Source organism: Solenopsis invicta, chromosome 6 (assembly GCF_016802725.1).
Source record: "Solenopsis invicta isolate M01_SB chromosome 6, UNIL_Sinv_3.0, whole genome shotgun sequence".
Classification (NCBI taxonomy): Eukaryota; Metazoa; Arthropoda; class Insecta; order Hymenoptera; family Formicidae; genus Solenopsis; species Solenopsis invicta.
The window spans coordinates 10,351,980-10,371,249 of NC_052669.1; the positions used below are offsets into that span (position 1 = coordinate 10,351,980).

Consider the following 19,270-nt stretch of genomic DNA (forward strand, 5'->3'; position numbering starts at 1 on the left):
GATTGAACAGATTGGGCTTTGGTGTATATCTCGTAGATTCTCGGTTAAAGGAACTTGGTTTACTTGCAATTAAAATAAAATATATACATTGAATGAAATGAACAACAAAAGAGGTGCAACAAAATTAGTTACATTGATTTATTCAATAAATTCACACAAATAGAACACACAATGAAAAACTTATTCTAATTTTTATCGCTATTACTTATAATTATTACCCCTATTTTATTTTAAACTTTTTTTCATAATTATTAATTATTTTAAACATCACACTTTTTAAATTTTCGAATTTTTTAATTACTTCTTGCTCATAATTTCGAGCATTTTTTCCATAAAAAAGAGAAATTGTTCGCGTGACTGCATCACTTCTCTGTGACGTCTCTCCATAGCGTCTTCTAAAACTTTTTTTTCTTGTCGAAGATCTTCTATATATTTTTCGACAGTTGACATTTGCCGAGATTTTTCTGCATAAAATAAAAATATTTCCACATAACATTACTAAAAAACAGTGTGATTCAGAATACATATTTTTTTTATATGAATCAGGATTCACACCTATTGTTTTGCCTTGTCCTTATGTTGTATATCAGAACGTCCCGTTTGACCACGTTGCAATTGACCACAGCCATTCACAGCAGCTGGTGCCTAGAGTTTTTCCACTGTTTAAGCACTATGAGTGTGGCTGGTGATTAATTGCAAAGTAGTCAAAAGACTCCTACCCGTTGTACCTAGCATTTTATAAAAAAAATTACAAAGTAAAACATAAAAGACAATAGGTATAAACTTACTATGCACTGGCTTTTCATCGTCCAAGTTAACTCTACTACTACTTGGTCCAGCTACATCGTTACATGTATCACTTATGCTATTAAATTCTGAAGATTTTTCAGTCCTTTTTCCCGTTGAAGACAAAGTCGTTAACGGTGACATATATGGTTTGGAATGTAATAATTCATCCATGTTCTAAAATTAAATTAAAATATTCCAAATATTTTCCTCGGAAAATTTTCCAAACTGAGAAGTCCTTTCTACATACTTATAGTTTATGATTAACGTAACAACCAATAAGTTCTAGTCGTTATATTAATCATGAACTGCCTCTTAATATTCAATATAATTAAATGATTAATTAATATTCTTATTTATAGTTCTCTATTATTATTACTCTATTATTAATACGATTGGTTAATTCAATTTCTATCCGAGATCTCGGACCAATTCTATACAAAGCTTTAAACAGTTATTTGATTATATTGCATATTAATTAATTTAATAGTAACTTACAGAGAAATATGGCCACATTCTTGCTCCTGATCCTGATTTTTTATTATTATCTTTTATACTTTTGTATGTGCGTTTGAGTCCGGAAAACTTCGACAAACATTGCGGTCCAGTTACATCATGCCCATGTTTTTTCATTTCTTCTGCAATTGAAGCCCATATTTTCCTCTGTGAACTTTTTCCGCTGGTAAAATCTGTTTGCTTTAGTTTATATTCTTCTATTAATAGAAGAATGGCTTCGTGCGGCCACTTAAAAGCTGTAAATATTTTTATTTTCATAAAATTTAAAAATTTTACGCGTTTAAAAAATTTATGAAAAATACCTCCAACTTCTTCATTCTGGTCACGTGATGAAGATTCTATTCCAATATTTTTTACGCTGTTATCATCTAAAAAAATAATTGTATCATAAATATCTTTGTAAAATAAATATTTTATTTATATTACATGTCATAAACTATTAAAGCTGACAAATTTCTTTGACTTACCATATTTATTATGTTTTGTCTCATTTAATTTTTCAGTTGCAAAAATGATATCTATTAAAAAAAAATAATAATAATGTTAATATCGGGAATACAATGAGTTATAATATTAGTAGTTATTATTAGTAGCAGTTATGAGTTTGTTATTTTTTTTTATTTTTATCTTTTTATATATAGAAACTAAACTTTATTTATAAACTAAATTTTATTTCACTTGCCCACAGATTACTCACACGCTTGGCCAATGGAAAATCTCTATACATCGGCCGCTGTGAGTGGTGGGTAAATGAACCTTCGGGAGTCGAGTAGAGTTAGCCAATCGTTTAACTTTAAATATTTTGCGATATTAATTTCATCTTTCATGATTTACAAATATCTTCTACATTTTTAAATATTAAGAACATTATTAAATATTAAGTGTGCGAAAGCTGTAAATGCGTGATAAAGAGCATAAAATCAATATTTCAGCTCTGTATCAGCCGACACGGATCGCGCAGTCGGGGCGTGATGGAATTAGCCAATTGTTTAACTTTAAATATTTTGCAATATTAATTTCATAACAATTTAAATTTACCTGTTTCCAAACGTTTTGCTTCCTCTGGAGTCACTAAAATAGAGAAAACTTCATTCTCTTCTCTGCATCTTGTAAAAAAATTTTTACTTTATCAGAAGCCATATTTTCACAGAATTGTCCCACAGAAGTTTTCTCAAGTTCGATAGTTCGAAGATTAAAAACGAAATCAAAATATAAAAGAGGAATCTTAACAAAAGTGGAATAACACAAATTTATAAGTGATTCCATCAGCAATCTTGCAAAAATTTTGTAATGGACAAACACGTACCTGGTCTCAAACAAACTCACAAGTAAATATATAAGCCACAAATAGCGGTGAACTAATACTAATTTCGAATCAGAAAAATCTTTTTTTCTGATTCCAACGAGGTTAAAGGAAGCAATAAGCGTAAAGGCTCACGTTTCATTTGAAACATTTGAAACGTGAGCGCTCGCGCTTTTGCTGCCTTACCTCGATGAAAAAAGCGTATTTGAGCGGGAATAATGACGTCAATGATGATGTCATTAAACGATCTGTTAGCGCTTACAGCGCCAAATAGAACGATGAAAGCGCCGCTTATAAGTGCTTAAGGCGATGCTGGAGTGATGGCCGAACTCCGACGGTCCTGCGCCTTCTATTAAGTGGAACTAAAAATGTCGATAATATCGATATTTTTAGATCCATTATCATTTGAGTTCTGCACTCATCCTTGTCTTTTCAACAAGCGAAACCGCCCAACTCAGTATCGTATATTTCGACAGGCACGCTCGGGCCGTCTTGTAGGCGGATGAGTTTACGCGAAACAATTTTTTGTCCGACCTGTTGGGTTTCTGCTGTTGAATAAGGACGTAATGTGTTGGCAATATACATTGCACTTTGACACTACGCTATCTCTTTTCGCTGCAAGTAACAAAAAGAGATTGACGTCAGTCAGACTAAATGTTTAGCACATTTATTGCCATTTCATTAGAAAATGGTGTATATAATACATAATACTAAAATTATATTTTCATGTCGAACATGAATATGGCAATATTTTGTAGGCAATATGGAATGAATTCTTCATTGTCATCGCCCATTTTTATAAAACGCAAAAATTTTTCATAGTTTCTCTATTCTCGTTTGCTTATGTTTGCCTATAAGATGGGCAAATACAAACTTAAAATAGTCAGCCCACGATAAACGCTTCTGATAATTAATTAAAAATAGTCAGCCCATGGTAAACGCCTCTGATATCTAATTAATAATAGTCAGCACACGATAAACGCCTCTGATAATTAATTAACCCTTTCAGGATGGTATACATGTGTACCTGGTACACATGTGTACCTGAAAAGGGTTGATAGTCAGCTCACGATAAACGCCTCTGACAGTAAATGATTAATAAAAGTACAGCTTACCACTGTAAACAGTCTGTGATGACAGAAACCTTTTGACATTATATTGTCATTATAGGTATCCTACACGTCTGCATTATATCCTCTTTTGGACAGGGACAGGTTAGGTTAGGTTGACGACATTTAAACACACACTAAAATTTTTATGTCAACTATAACTTCACCGTAATTTTGCGCCCCATCACTTTCCTTTCCCTCTCTCCGATTTCCGCAGCGGTACCGAGACATGTACGTGCGCGCGTTTCTCCCGCGGCCACGCGCTCGCCTGGCCACGAAACATGTCGCGCTGACCGAATCGTCGCGCGCGCCGTGTCACGCCTCGGCTCGTTTCGAAGATTATGCAATAGAACTAGTCTTTTCCTCTCACTCCCTCCGCTCGCTCGCGCGCGATAATCTCGATGGCCCAAGCGCTCAAGAATTCTTTTCACTGTCGTATACATGTTATATATGTGTATATATGTGTACAAAAAAATATAAAAATTTACATGTAATATTGTAAATTAAACATTATAGCAAATCATTTAATCTTTCAATAGCATATAAACAATTTCTGTATTATAAAAAAATTTTTTTAATAATTTAAAAAAAGTCATGAATTTTATTAATTAATTAAAATTATATGACAAATCATAATAAAAATATGGAATTACTTTTATGTCGAAAACATAATTTTAATTCAATAGTTAATAATTTTAGTTTTTCAATATTATAATAGCCTCGGAATATATTTTTAACTCGCAATTCTCTATATCTAATGCGTAATCTGATACAGACTTTATAGCCGTTATATATTTTTATTATGATTTTACGATCAACGGCATTGTTACGCTAGATGCAAAAATTTTTCTCAGGGCACTAAAAAAGTTTTACGAGCTTGAGTAAGGTCGATAAATTAGGTCGTTGTAATGATCCAGCGATACGCTTCGCTGCAAATTCGATTACAGCGCCGCTCTCAGAATATCGAGCAACTAAACTATAGCTCTCTGCATCAATTCCACGTGCAAATTACATAAACAATTTTCAGACATCCATTTCTTTCATACTAGAGCCTCTAGGACCATTCTGCAAGCGCCATATTGTTCTTTTATTTAATTCATACGCAGTAAACTATTTATTTCATATATACAAAGTCTAAAATTTTTATATGGGGCACATGTTGTCACGAGTCGGCTGCAGAAGCCGATAATTAAACTATAATTTTTTAATTTACTTTCGTTTTTCGTACTAAATTATAGTTTCCCGTGTATGTTTTTGTTACTACTTTAATTGTGGAGAAGGATTTTACGATCTATAAAGCCAATTAAGAGAAATGCCTGTCCAAAAATATGCACGTATACAGACCGGTTCAGCATCACCTTAAAGCGTGTAAGCGTCCAAACGGAACGCACCCACTGGGTGTTTACGATAACTAATCGGATCTCGGATTGGATTGAACAATGGTACTCAACGTAAGTATAGAAAATTTCCCTAGGCTAATCGGATTAATGATCTCTGTCTCAAATGTGATCCGATTAATGACGAAAGCGTGGAGACGCAGAAGCATGCTTGAAAAGTAAGTCTTTTTATTTTTTTAAATAATCACACAAAAAATCAAAGATAAAGTTAAAAAGAATGATTTGAATTTAAATTTATTGTAATATTTTTTGTCTAAACACTAAATTTCGTTTAAATTTCTATTTGTAAAAATTAATTAATCTATTCTAAAGTTTGTGGTTATATCGGAAACAAATCAAAATTAATAAAACAATTATTAATTGTTAGGTACAAATTAAAGCATATAATATTTTAAGCATATCATATAGAATTTCTGTTTATTATAAACTTAGTAAAAATAACTTTAAAATCATTCAACTATATTACACATTAATCAATATTAATTTATATGTTAAAAATCAATAATGTTTCTAAAAATGTTCTTTTTATTCTTTTCCAGATCGTAAATAAACTTCAATTCCATGAATAAATAAAAATTACTGGAAAATGGATTTATATGAAGAGGGCATTATTGAACAATATCAATTTGTGCTAACTTAAAATTTGTAAAATCTGCTTTTCTTTATTAGTTGTTTATTAGTGAAGGTTGTGGTGGAGCTTCGATGTCGCTTCTTTCTTTATATAGGACTCTAGTTCCACATAGTTCTTGGTGTAATCAATTAGTAAAAAGATACAAGAGAGACTGTATATCATCGGTGTAGCGCGGGTAAGCTGAACGGGCGACGGATGCACACTTATTGTTAGTATTTGAATTTTGTCTATTTTTAAATACTGAAAGAGGCAAAGAGGATTAAAGAATTGTACAATAAAAAGCAATCGATCAATGAAAAAATATTATTATCAATACGCCTTTGTAAAAGCTAGACTGTGATCTGAGAAGAAATCGAATAAAATTTTGGAATGTAAGATCAATTGCAGATTGTAATTGATACAAAATTAATTATTTCACCGCTCTGCATTTTCATGTTTGGCTGCTTTCGTGACTGTGTGATTATAATTATTAAAATAAAAGTTAGTCAAATTGAAGTAAAAAATAACTATTACTATAATAATTATGCATTTATGTGCTGCATATGTTAATTGCTTGTATATAGAACAGCACTTGCAAAAGTATCGAAAGAGATATGAATTAGATTATAATACAAGATAAGAGGTACGAATAAGATTATAATATACTAGAAATAAGAAAATAAAAAAGCAAGAGTCTATATACATATGTACTTTAATTATTAATAATTGTTTGATTTTTTATCATCTAATTAATTTATTTGTCAGGCAAGATTTTTTATCTAAATAAAGTATGCAGGTGCTTCTTGTAATATCAAATTTTTAAACTGTCAAATTTTTAGATTTAGAAATATATCTTCACAATTATACAAGTAAATTAAATATCTGTTTTTTTTCCAAAAATTATGATATCTTATTACACTTAACACGATTTAAGTTTTAGACCTCTTGATTAATGTCACGATAATTTGTACATTGCATCCAGCAGAATAACTGTTCGCTGAGTGGTTAAATGGCAATTGAATACAATTTATTAAGGGGGCATATACACCTAGAAGGCCAAAAAATGGCAATTTTCTGAAATTTTTTTTTTTTTGGAAACTGTTGGAGTTACCGAATTGGGGTTTGTTCTAGTTAAATTAAAATATACATTTTGAAGAAACTTCATGATTTTTTTTATTAAGAAATTGTGCAAAATGACAGAGATATGGTGTCGTGAAGAGTTGCCCCTGAAAAAATCGCTCAAAACGATACCAGGTGTACCGCCAGGTACTTTCGCCTAAAATCAACTGAAACAAAAAATGTTTATGGAATCTTAAAATATATAATAATGCCTTTGGTATATCGGAGCCAATTTCAAAAATATCAATTTCTGACAAATCTGCGGGCGTTTAAACTTAAAGTTGCGATTTTTAAGACAAAATTTGTTTGTTTTCTCGCTCTCGCCAAAAAACTATGAAGTCTAAAAAAAAACCCTCCGATACGCGATAGATAAGCTGCGTTCGGAAATACTACTCGTGAGTGTGTTTCTGTGATTTCAGTAAAAAAGTAATGGGGGTATAGTATGTTGCGTGTTTCCGAATGCTACTCAGTGTGTGTCAGTGTGTAAATATTGGGTAAGTTAACAAATTTTTTTAATTAAATTAAATTAAAGTTGATAACATATAAAATTAATTTACGTTAAAAGTTATATAAATAAAAAATTAACTCACAAAGATCTTGTCAGATAAAGTTATCTTAAGATTAACTTAAGTTGAAATAGAAGTTCCCAGTAAGCAAACAAACATTTCTGCGATGTTATTACAACGTTATTTAATAATATGTAACGTTTTCAAATATGTTGTATTTAACGTTGTAATGAACATCACTATGAACAAACTTTGACATTGATTTAGAGGTTTCTGTAACGTCGAAGTAACAATTACAATTAACATTTCGCTAACGTTCTTTTAACATTTGGTAACGTTTATTATATAACATTACCCATACAATACACTAACATTGTAACAACATCTTAACAATATTTAATGTAAATATCAATATAAATATTTCTCTGAAATAGAAATATTAATGTGGTTACACCATATAATTCCAATGTAAAACATTATTTTTGTAGTATTTTAAAAATATTTTTTGCAAAAACAATTCTCAGGAATTTCTCTTGGAAATTTCCAAGTGGCCACCCATCCAAGTCGTGACCACGGTGAACGTTGCCTAACTTCTGCGAACTGGATCCTTTGTGATGATCTGTAAACATTTTATACTAATATGTGTGTATAACTACAAATTAGGTGAATATATGTAGAAAAGATGAAACATATAATGTATTTTATATTATCACACGTTTTTACCCGATGATAATAAATGGTCAACTAATTTTATTAATAAATTTCTTAATTTCTTGAACACTATTGAACACTGTTGAACAGTTTTTCTGCAACTGAAATCCGTTGAAAGAAACACACACTTTACTATCGCACAGCATGCATTTATCCTACGTTATTAAAAGCAATCGACCGCGATTTTATTGATAGTTATGCATGGTTATACAATTTTATTGCAAAGCAACGATTCAAAAACATTTAATGCAATATTATATAAGAATGTTAAAAAAACATTTGGAACAATGTTTTTAAAACGTTTCTTAAACATTTGGAAATATCACATTATTTAGGTAATGTTTTAAAAACATTTTTATAACATTACATAAAAACGTTGAAAAAATATTTGGAACAATTATTGAAACATTTTATAAACATTAGGAATTATCACATTATTACATAATGTTTTAAAAACATGTACACAATATTATATAAGAACATCGATATAAGTCACAAGAAATCAATGTTTCAAAACGTTTATTTAATGTTTCTTGCTTACTGGGTTAATTTTGAAAATCATTATTTATATAAAATTAGAATATTGTAATTATTTGAAATTGCATTTTAAATAACAATACAATTATAGTATAAATTATCAAATAAATTTTTTGTTTCATTTATAATTTAAATTTATATGAAATAAAAAACAAATATTGTTTTTTATATAGATATATATTCTTTTACAATTTTTTTATATTTTATGATTAAATTATTAAAAATTACAATATTACGTATAAGGTAAAATATAATCTTACATATGATATGTTGATAAAATATAATCCTATTAAAGAAATTTTGTCATTATTAAAGTAATTATTAAATTTTAATAAGAGCGCCATTTCAAAATAGTAAACACACCGGCTCACACCAACTCCACTTATTTTTCGTCAGGTGGTTTGGTGGCACACGGTGTGCCTCTCTCGATGTTTTCCGAACGATTTCACCCGAGTGCACACCGAGACGACACACCGTGTTTTCCAAACGGCTAGTATGAATTAGTGGCACACCAGTGTGTATTATATTTCCAAACGCAGCCATAATCATAGCCAGTAGAATAGCCAGTATAAATTTCAAGCAAATCGGTTCAGTGGTTATCGAGATATTTCTGGTACCAGTTTGAAACATGTCGTTTCGAGCAAAACGCATTTGAATATTTAACATATGTTTTTGTTAACAAAACATGAAATTTTTTTAACTTACACAGAGTCGTCAATTCCAGGACTATAATACAAGTCCTCTCCAGTAGATACAATGCACATATCGTCTACATTTTGTTGTCGGCGACGTATTCGTGCTTCTTTGGTCTGTTCCTGCACGCGTACTTCGGCTCCCAAGCAGAACAGGGAGTCGTTACGACGTCAAAATGATGTCAAAGTGACAACAAAATGATCATTAAAAGTCACTTTTCGATCAATTACAATTCACTTTGATGTCACTTTGACATAATTGTGAATCACTTCGATGTCGTTTTGACTTGTTATTCTGCTTGGGCTTACGCTATGCGGCGCGATCATCTTCGCGGAGAGAGAGAGTGAGGGTTGGGGGGGGATATTGGTATGTATTTGGTCCGAGAAAAATGCTCAAAATAATACTCATTATTCGTAATATTGAAGTTATACCATCGTTGAATATGCAAGCAGCTATACTATATATACAGCAATTTCTACTGTAATAGTACCGTTGTGCATTGTTTTTGAGGCTATTTTTCAAATTATATTGTTGAAACTTTTATTGCTATTCTGAGTATAGCCACACAGCACTCCAATATATAATGCGTCTTTACTGAGGTATTAGACACGAACCGAAGGGACGAGCCGTGATCCAACCACGATATCTCAGCGGCGCGTCAATGTGCTATCAGGGCTATAACTTCGTCATTTTTCGGAATTTTGACTTGAAATTTTCACCAAACATTCTCGAAATATTAAACATGCAATAATAAAAAAAATCGATTTTTTTTACCTTTCTAGGTGTATGTACATACATACCCCCTTAAATTCATAAATAAAAATCAATCACATACAATAACTAAAGCTTACAATTAATATGGACGTTGATGGACATACTCATCAACATTTCAAATACATTATCGTTGTTTTATCGAAAAAGAGCTAAAAAGTAAGGTCACTTGATTACATTTTCGATTTTGTTTCGTGTTGCGCATATTGTTTGGTTCTATTCCATGTTATGTAGCCACAAATTATGTAACAATGTATAAAGAACAAGTAAAAATTATAATAACTTAGACTTAAAGAAAAAAATACTTTAAAAAAGCATTAAATATTGCATTTTTTCAGTTCCGATTTCTTCAGTTTCAAAAGGCCTGAAAAGAAAAGTCAATTAAGCTCTTTGACCATGATAATTTTGCAAAAAAACATTTAACAGCTTTGAACTGCTCTAACTTGAATATTTGAATTTATTATTAGCATTAAACTAGCAGATATAAATGATATTTTATGTTAATTGTAAGGCCAAAAGTTTCATATCAACATCCTACTGCTACGTCCTGCGGAGTAACGATTCTTTTCCTTCGCAACCAGTGGATATCCTAATTAACGCCGTCGAACAGCGATGATCTCACTCCGATTCCAAGAATACGGTGACTCTCACAGCAATAATCAGACGTCACGAATTAAGCAGTTATAAATTCACCAATCATGGGGATTGGGGATGACACCGTTGCTCGCCGGAAATACCAAAGGTAGTAAAATCAGGGAGCTGGAAGACGCACGTGTGTACCCTTTCTGATTTGAATGCTCGGCACCCACATAGCAATAAATTGATGAAATTTTGACATTTAATGCTTTTCGGGAGTTCAATTGTCAAACCCGCCGCTTTCTCGGGATAACAATTACCGAGGAATATAAAAAAATTGTAAAACCAAATATTGCACGTGGGCGCATTAATGAGTAAATTGATGCACACGGCCCTTGATAGGACAAAGAGAATCATAGACGAAAAATTGTATAAATAGACGCGTTTTCCAGCGGAGCAGTTAGTCTAGTCTTGATTCCTGCTCAATCCGAATCACAATTCCGTGGCATCAATTGTATGTCCGAGTTCTGTGACTCTTGGATCCGCGGTCTTTAAACTCGTACGGGACGTAAGTCTCGGTCAAAAAAAGTGCCATTGTGAAACGACCCAAGAAGAACAACAAGTCAAAATGACATCAAAGTGATTCACAATTATGTCAAAATAACATCAAAGTGAATCATAATTGATGAATCGTCAAATCGACCAGAACTCTCTTACATAACTAACAGGTTCTAAATAAAACTAGTACTTTTAATGATCATATAATGCATTAACGATTAACGATAAAATAATGCACTGTTTATCTCAAAATATAAGTTTCATTAAAACATTTTGTCATCATATTCGCAAAATAGGATTCTAAACTGATAATAAAATTTAAAAATGTGTGATAAGTTACACTGGACTAGACGAAATCAAACATAAGGTTAGCAGATCTATGTCGGTCACAGTAATTCTTATAATACGAGAAAGTGCCAAAAAGTATTTAATTTTTACAATCTCCAACTTATTCATACTGCATGTCGCATATTCGTAGGACTTGAAACATACTCATGAAGCCAGAATATTTAATATTAATGCTTTAAAAGAAGGATTTTATAGATGCTTCTAAAGCATTAATATTAAATATTCCAGCTTTATGACTATGTTTCAAGTTCGACGAATATACAATGCGCAATTTGAATAAATTGGAAATTGTAAAAATTAAAAATTATTATTATTCAGCACTAAGAACCGCTGCGATTGACATAGGTCTACTAACCTTGTTCTAAAACTTGCATTTATACTCATCATTTAACTTTTACTTAAAGAACACATATCATATTTGTTACAATACTAATTAAGATGTTTTGATTTTAATATTTTTAAACTCCATATTAATACAAGAAGAAAGATGTCGTATTACTAATCGCAAAATTTAACTAAAAATTTTATCAGAACTATTTAACGTAACATAATTATATTAAATAATAAATTTTATTGTATGTATGTATAATTATATACAATTATATATAATTATTATTATATGGACACATTTTTTTTCTACATAATTTTGTGTAATTGTATACATTTATGTATGTATAATAAATTATATATGGAAAACTTTTTAGTGAATACATTAATTTATTTATTGTTTACATAATTGTTATATTGATAAATATTTATACTGTTTAACTGTGGACTTTGTTATAAAATATTTATTAAACATTTTTACAGAAAAGTATATGTAGTATATATAATAAAGAGAATTCTAACAAGTTATCTCTTATATAAGAATTATGACAAATAATTGCAACTTAAATAATATCCTATGGAATTAAATATATATGCTAGTAATATATTTGTTTACAAACTAATAAATTATTGAGTCAAAACAAAATAGAAAATTGCCTCTATAATAAAAGCGGGCATATACTTTTATTTATTTAGTTAACTGACAAGGAACGTTTGGCAACCCGAAAATTCAAAAAATTCTGAAATTTGGTGTACACATAGAGGAGTTCATCCGTAACACAAAAATATTTTTTGTTGGTGCCCAATTTCAGTTTAAGGGGGTGAAACATCCCTTTGAAAAAAATCGGATTTTTTCTTTCCAAGCAAATATCGTCGAAACTATAAGAGATAGAGAAAAATGTTCTGAATAAAAGTTGAATGGCTGCAAGAGTACTTTATAACAGTGATAAAGAAAAAATTTTTTTTTATTTTTTTTAATACTTTCTCCCACCACCTACCTATTTTTTTTCAAAATTTTTATTTTTTTTTATAAGCAAAATAAAGCTTATTTTATTACGAATTCAACGGTATATGACAAAGCTATGTTGCAATATTTCCATTTTTTTTAAATAATTAAAAACCACTCCATAATGCATGGTACGCGCACCCGTCCGTGCACTATGAAAGTGTTCCCCTTCGATTTTGATGAGTCTTTAATACGTTGTCGTACAGATCAAAATAAGGGACACGTATTTTTTTATACGTGCCCACTCTCACTTTTAGGGGTGAAACACCCCTTTGAAAAAATCGGTTTTGTTTTTTCGAAGCGTGTATCGTCGAAACTGTAAGAGATAGAGAAAAATGTTCTGAATAAAAGTTGAATGGTTCGAAGAGTACTTTACAACAATAATTTAAAATAATTTTTTTTTGTTTTTGTGAGATATTTAATTATTATTAACATACATTTCACATAGCTTTCAATTATTTGAGCACGACAATATTACATGTATACTCACGATGACATAAAAGATGAAACTAATTAAAAGAAATCATTGACGTATATGAAGAAATATGTATTATATTTTGTTTCGCTCGTATAAAATTTTAGCCGGGCCAAGAACGAATGATAATCAAGTTATTCTAAATTACATATATTTTTATTATGTACAAGTAGGAGCAAGCATTATACATTAGCGAGCAATGTACATTATTATAATAACGCGGAACCAATTTCTGCCTCACTAGGCCTTCATCAGCCGCTATCATAAATATCTTAATATTAACAAAATATTGTTAAACAACTAAACTTGAGTAAACGACTCTCGAGTAAAAAATAGTTACATATTCTAATTGTCGTGGAAAGTCAAAATTAAAAATTATACAAAATTATAAATTAACGATTTTCACGAGCCTCTCGCCTCTCCCGTAGTATTTGAATTATTGCTCCTCTTCCGCCACCGCGCCGCATGATTTCTTCAGCTGTAAAAGGAGGAGCTGTAGAAGAATTTGTTTCATCAATGAGTGGTCGTACTATATTCACCGGGACACTTGCTTTACAAGTGTCGCATTTTGAAGGCGGAAACTATAATAGATAACAAAATAAAAACAATAATAATAGAAAGTACAAATAATTAATGTTATTCATGTAACTAATAAAAGAACTTACTGGAAGATTAGGTTGATAAGATTTGCCACAGCTTGAACAGGATTTCATTTTTCACAATAAAAAATGTTGCAAATATACTAAACTGACGCAAAGCGATAGCACTATATTACTGTTTCATTTATACTATTGTTTTACGTATTTATACTACTGTTCTAATATAGGTATGCTTACATTATTTATTAACTTTACTTCGAACATTATACATTCAAATGTTACGTAAATATTTCTCTAGATGTGCGCGATTTTATAATTAATATTTACGCAGAGTGTCCTCGAAATGTTTTCGTCATCTCCTATTAGAAAATAGAGTTCCAGGAAAAATCTTATTTATCGTGCATAATAATGTAATAAAATAGCATAATAGTGTAATAAAATAGCATTGAAGTAATGTAATACGTTGCTATTTTTCGAAGTAAAGTTTAATAACATAAAGTCACCTTGATGTCTAGACTAAAAAGAAACTCGGTCTTCGCTTCGCATGTCACTTGGCGCGAGACGCGACCGCGCCTCTTAATTTTGCATACCAGACGATAAATAAGATTAAATAAAAGATTTCTTGGAAATCAATTTTCTAACGTTTAAGCTATTTGCGCAAAATCTATTCGCGCGGTAAATAAATTCATGTAATTGCGTCTTTTGAGTCATATAAATATATCCGAGGAAGTATTATTTCCAGTTTCATTTGCGACGTCAATCAGTTACCATTCTGTCGTTAGTAATCAGTGCTTGATAGAAATTTCTGTAAAATGACGCCGTTTAATGTAGCAAACGTAATAAACATGTTAGCTACTACGTTTCAAATTGCGAGTATAACACAGACACCTATAACACCAGTGGAAATTGAAGTACATAACGAAATTAAAAATATTTTACAAAAAGCTCAGGACACACGTTCAGTGATATTGATAGATCATGATTACGTGCTTGATTTTGAAGATCCGTCGGAGCCACATTCCACGCAAGTTGTAGAACATATTACGCCTGCAGAAAAAGAAGAAGATGAAGGCAGTTTCGACCTGAAGAATGCGTTGTTGATGATGAAGGAGGCATAGTCGACTTCAGTTATAAGAGAAAAGCTGTGGAGTTTTGGAAAAGTGGAAAAAAGGCCTGTAGAACTTTAAGTGCAGTACAACACAAATTCCGCAAGGTTAAATCTTATCATCAACTATACAGGTGGGAGACAAGTTTAGAAAAAGGTGGAACAAATGCAGATAAATTTGCATTTATTGCGGAATATGTACTGCACAAGTTTCAAGAAGCTTGTGATAGAAAATCAATCATTCATGATATGAATTTAAGATTATGGGCCTTGGAGGCAAAGGATCAAGTGGATCTACCCGAATTCAGGGCAAGTAAATGGTGGATTTGGAAGTTTAAAAAAGTACACAGAATTGTTTCTCGAAAAATAACCGCATTCCGAACGCAATTTACATTTAAAGATCAAGAAAATATACAAAATGTCGCAAAAGAATTTGTTTCAAATGTAAAGTCCAAGATCCCAGCTATAGGACTAGAAGAAGTTTATAATGCAGACAAGAGTGGCTTCAATCTTGAAATACATTCTGGGCGAACATTAGCGAAATCAGGAGTGAAAATAATTGAAGCAGCAGTTCAAAGTATATCTTCAACAACACATAGTTATACTATAATGCCTCTTATTTCGGCAAGTGGAAATCTTCTTTCACCACTGTACATCGTTTTGAAGGAGTCTACAGGAACATTTGGACCGAGGGTGGAAGAAACTCTATTTCGTCCAGTTAACATATACATCCAGGCTTCAAAATCAGGAAAACTCACTGCAGAACATTTCAAAACTCGGTTCACCGAAGTATATCTACCGAATACTGGCAGTAAAAGTATGCTTCTACTTCACTCATGGACGGGACACTGCCCGAGCCAGATAGAGCAACATGTACCACAAGGTAAAGAAGTTACATTTTTAACCATTCCAAAGAAGACGACGGGTATCATTCAGCCTCTAGATGTCTTTGGATTCCGAATTTGGAAAAATTTTGTGCGAACATTTTCAGATAATGTCATTCTTCAAGAGGAAGATATTAATTTGCACTCCCGTAATGAAATAATTAAATTACAATCATTAACTCACAATCAACTATCTTCACCTAGATTTAAAAACCTTTTTAAATATTCGTGGTTTAAAAGCAGATATGTAGAAACGCGTCCCGACCACTTTCAAAACCCTGTAGAATATTGTTATTTTAAAACTGAAAAGCATGTGCCAAAATGTAGTATCTGTGGAAAGGCCGCATTTATGCGTTGTGCATGGTGTGGCGAATATTTTTGTTTCAAACATTTTTACGAAGACTATCATTACTGTAGCACATATAATCCGTAATTTTCATGTAAATATATGTAAATATATATAAAAACTATGTGATAGTTATATATAATAATTGCACACAACTTTCTGTAATCATTATATAATTGTTAAAAATGTAAAAGGTAAAATATTTATAAAGTGTGTAGAGATGTATATAGGTAGAGAATAGGAAGATGAAGAATAGGTAGCAAGCGCGTAGAATTGTGTGAATGGATGCATGAATTTTAGAGTAATATTGTAAACCAAGACTCCTTCTTGACAATCTTTTGTAAGCTGAAGAGAAATATTGTATATCTATCTATACATATATCACTGTAAACAATTATGTATGGTTATATAAAAATACGTAAAATTATATATATAAATCATGCCTAATTGTATGTAATTATTATATATATATTTTAACGTTAAAAAATAGAGTTTCATCTTTTTTTATGGTGCGGCATACATAACAGTGTAATAAAATAGCATTGAAGTAATGTAAGTTGCTATCGTTATGCATCAATGATTTCTTTTAATTAGTTTTATCTTTTATGTCATCGTGAGTATACATGTAATATTGTCGTGCTCAAATAATTGAAAGCTATGTGAAATGTATGTTAATAATAATTAAATATCTCACAAAAACAAAAAAAAAATTATTTTAAATTATTGTTGTAAAGTACTCTTCGAACCATTCAACTTTTATTCAGAACATTTTTCTCTATCTCTTACAGTTTCGACGATACACGCTTCGAAAAAACAAAACCGATTTTTTTCAAAGGGGTGTTTCACCCCTAAAAGTGAGAGTGGGCACGTATAAAAAAATACGTGTCCCTTATTTTGATCTGTACGACAACGTATTAAAGACTCGTCAAAATCGAAGGGGAACACTTTCATAGTGCACGGATGGGTACGCGTACCATGCATTATGGAGTGGTTTTTAATTATTTAAAAAAAATGGAAATATTGCAACATAGCTTTGTCATATACCGTTGAATTCGTAATAAAATAAGCTTTATTTTGCTTATAAAAAAAAATAAAAATTTTGAAAAAAAATAGGTAGGTGGTGGGGGAAAGTATTAAAAAAATAAAAAAAATTTTTCTTTATCACTGTTATAAAGTACTCTTGCAGCCATTCAACTTTTATTCAGAACATTTTTCTCTATCTCTTATAGTTTCGACGATATTTGCTTGGAAAGAAAAAATCCGATTTTTTTCAAAGGGATGTTTCACCCCCTTAAACTGAAATTGGGCACCAACAAAAAATATTTTTGTGTTACGGATGAACTCCTCTATGTGTACACCAAATTTCAGAATTTTTTGAATTTTCGGGTTGCCAAACGTTCCTTGTGAGTAAAAAGGGCGTTTTTAATGCTTTTAATGGATATTACAATTAAACCGCAAACGTTTAGACTTGCAATTTTGAGTGTTTTACAGTACTAAATATTCCGTATAGATTGTATCTTTATTAATATTTTCAAATTGCTGATCATGTGAAGAGGTCAAGATTTCTTGACATCAAGCATTAAATACATAATTTACTAAATACAACATTGTTGTGTTTTCACGTGTCATTTAATGTGCGCAGTCACGATTGCTTGACATCAGTTGTTAATTATAACAAATTTACTTCCATTTTTTACACTCAAATAAAAGAACAGATTAAAACATAATTTTCTAAAATTAGTAACAGAGTAAAACTCAGATAAAACATGAATTAACACAATATCTATAAAATCTGCATTTTATGTAAATCAGTACCAAAGCAGCAACAAAATATTTGATAAAAAATAAGTGCATAATATAATTATAATATTATATTAGTAACATGAATTCTAATATTGAAAAGTTTATTATAAATGACAAACAAGTAATGTACGTGGTATTGTAAAATATACGTATTTTTATATATTTTAATATAAAGAAAAGCACTAATTTTTTTTAGAAGATTTTTCTTTTTTATGGTTTACGTTTTTAATCTATTGTTAAAAGAAAATAATGCGAAATTGTAAAAATGGCAACACATAAAAGAAAAAATATCAATTTATACGGAAAATGTTAATGTTTTATATTAATTTTTTGAAAAAAAGTATTTATTTAAACAATGCAATTATAAATAAAGGTTTAATTCATGAGGAAAGTATTTATCTAAATGTGTGCACATGGGGAGCTTAATCGGATGAATAGTTTTTGATTTATCTTGCATGTCAATTTTAAAAAAGTAATTTAAAAAAAAAACACGTTTAAAGTTTTGGGTATGAATAATCAATAATTTTCAAATTTGATAGATAATCTGCTAAGGCAAACCAATAAAGTAAATTTTTTGTTTTTTTTTATAGAATTCTTGTAAGGCCGCCTTCTATTTTCGACGAGCCGATCGTACGACTTTAGTGCTGCTTCAGCTGCGGCGCTTTTACCTCGTAATTGTGTGTTGTATTGATCAGCAAATATTTTGCATTGCTGACCATTAACAAAATTTATACTGAGCATTATTTGTAAAATAAAGCTATAATCTTCATCAAAATGCCAGCAATAATAAAAGCGGCGATTTTGATTATTTTAAAGTCGCAGTTAAAATGGGACTTCATACTCCACATTGTCGAGTTGAAACTTTGGTTTGCACTCTGCGTGTGCCATTAAAATGTATAACGTACACAAAGAAATATTCTAGCTAGAACCTAAGAGATCAACAGAAAGGACTCAATGCGCGTTTTACCTGCTTGACGCTCGACGATTGGTAATGAAACTATTTACGTTATGTTAATTCTTTGAATTTTGTTCTAAAACTCAAGGGACACATATTCTTGATGAGTTAAAGTATTAAATTATGCAAAAGAAATTGATTTTTGACCTGTTACATGTGATGCTCTCCTTAAATAAGTAAATAACGTGTAGCTTTTAGATTTAGGAGTTAGGAAGATTAAAATGGAATAT

General features: G+C 30.7%; 1 protein-coding gene across 1 annotated transcript; it reads right to left on the bottom strand.

Moving 5' to 3' along the window:
- Window positions 1-124: 124 nt before the first annotated feature.
- Window positions 125-2,018, bottom strand: LOC105207290. Its single transcript, XM_039450313.1, has 6 exons — window positions 2,000-2,018; window positions 1,770-1,820; window positions 1,605-1,670; window positions 1,285-1,538; window positions 789-963; window positions 125-464 (listed from the first exon to the last, which is right to left on the bottom strand). Exons 4-6 carry the CDS (start codon window positions 1,417-1,419, stop codon window positions 298-300), a joined length of 477 nt encoding a protein of 158 aa, XP_039306247.1. The 5' UTR covers window positions 1,420-1,538; window positions 1,605-1,670; window positions 1,770-1,820; window positions 2,000-2,018; the 3' UTR covers window positions 125-297.
- Between the last annotated feature and the right edge of the window lie 17,252 nt (window positions 2,019-19,270).

Excerpts from the sequence above, each read along its gene's own strand:
- LOC105207290 (XM_039450313.1), bottom strand. The coding sequence starts at position 1,419 with ATGAAAAAACATGGGCATGATGTAACTGGACCGCAATGTTTGTCGAAG. Across the intron at positions 964-1,284 it reads GAATGTGGCCATATTTCTCT|AACATGGATGAATTATTACA; the intron begins GTAAGTTACTAT and ends ATTTAATTTTAG. Across the intron at positions 465-788 it reads CGATGAAAAGCCAGTGCATA|AAAAATCTCGGCAAATGTCA; the intron begins GTAAGTTTATAC and ends TATTTTATGCAG.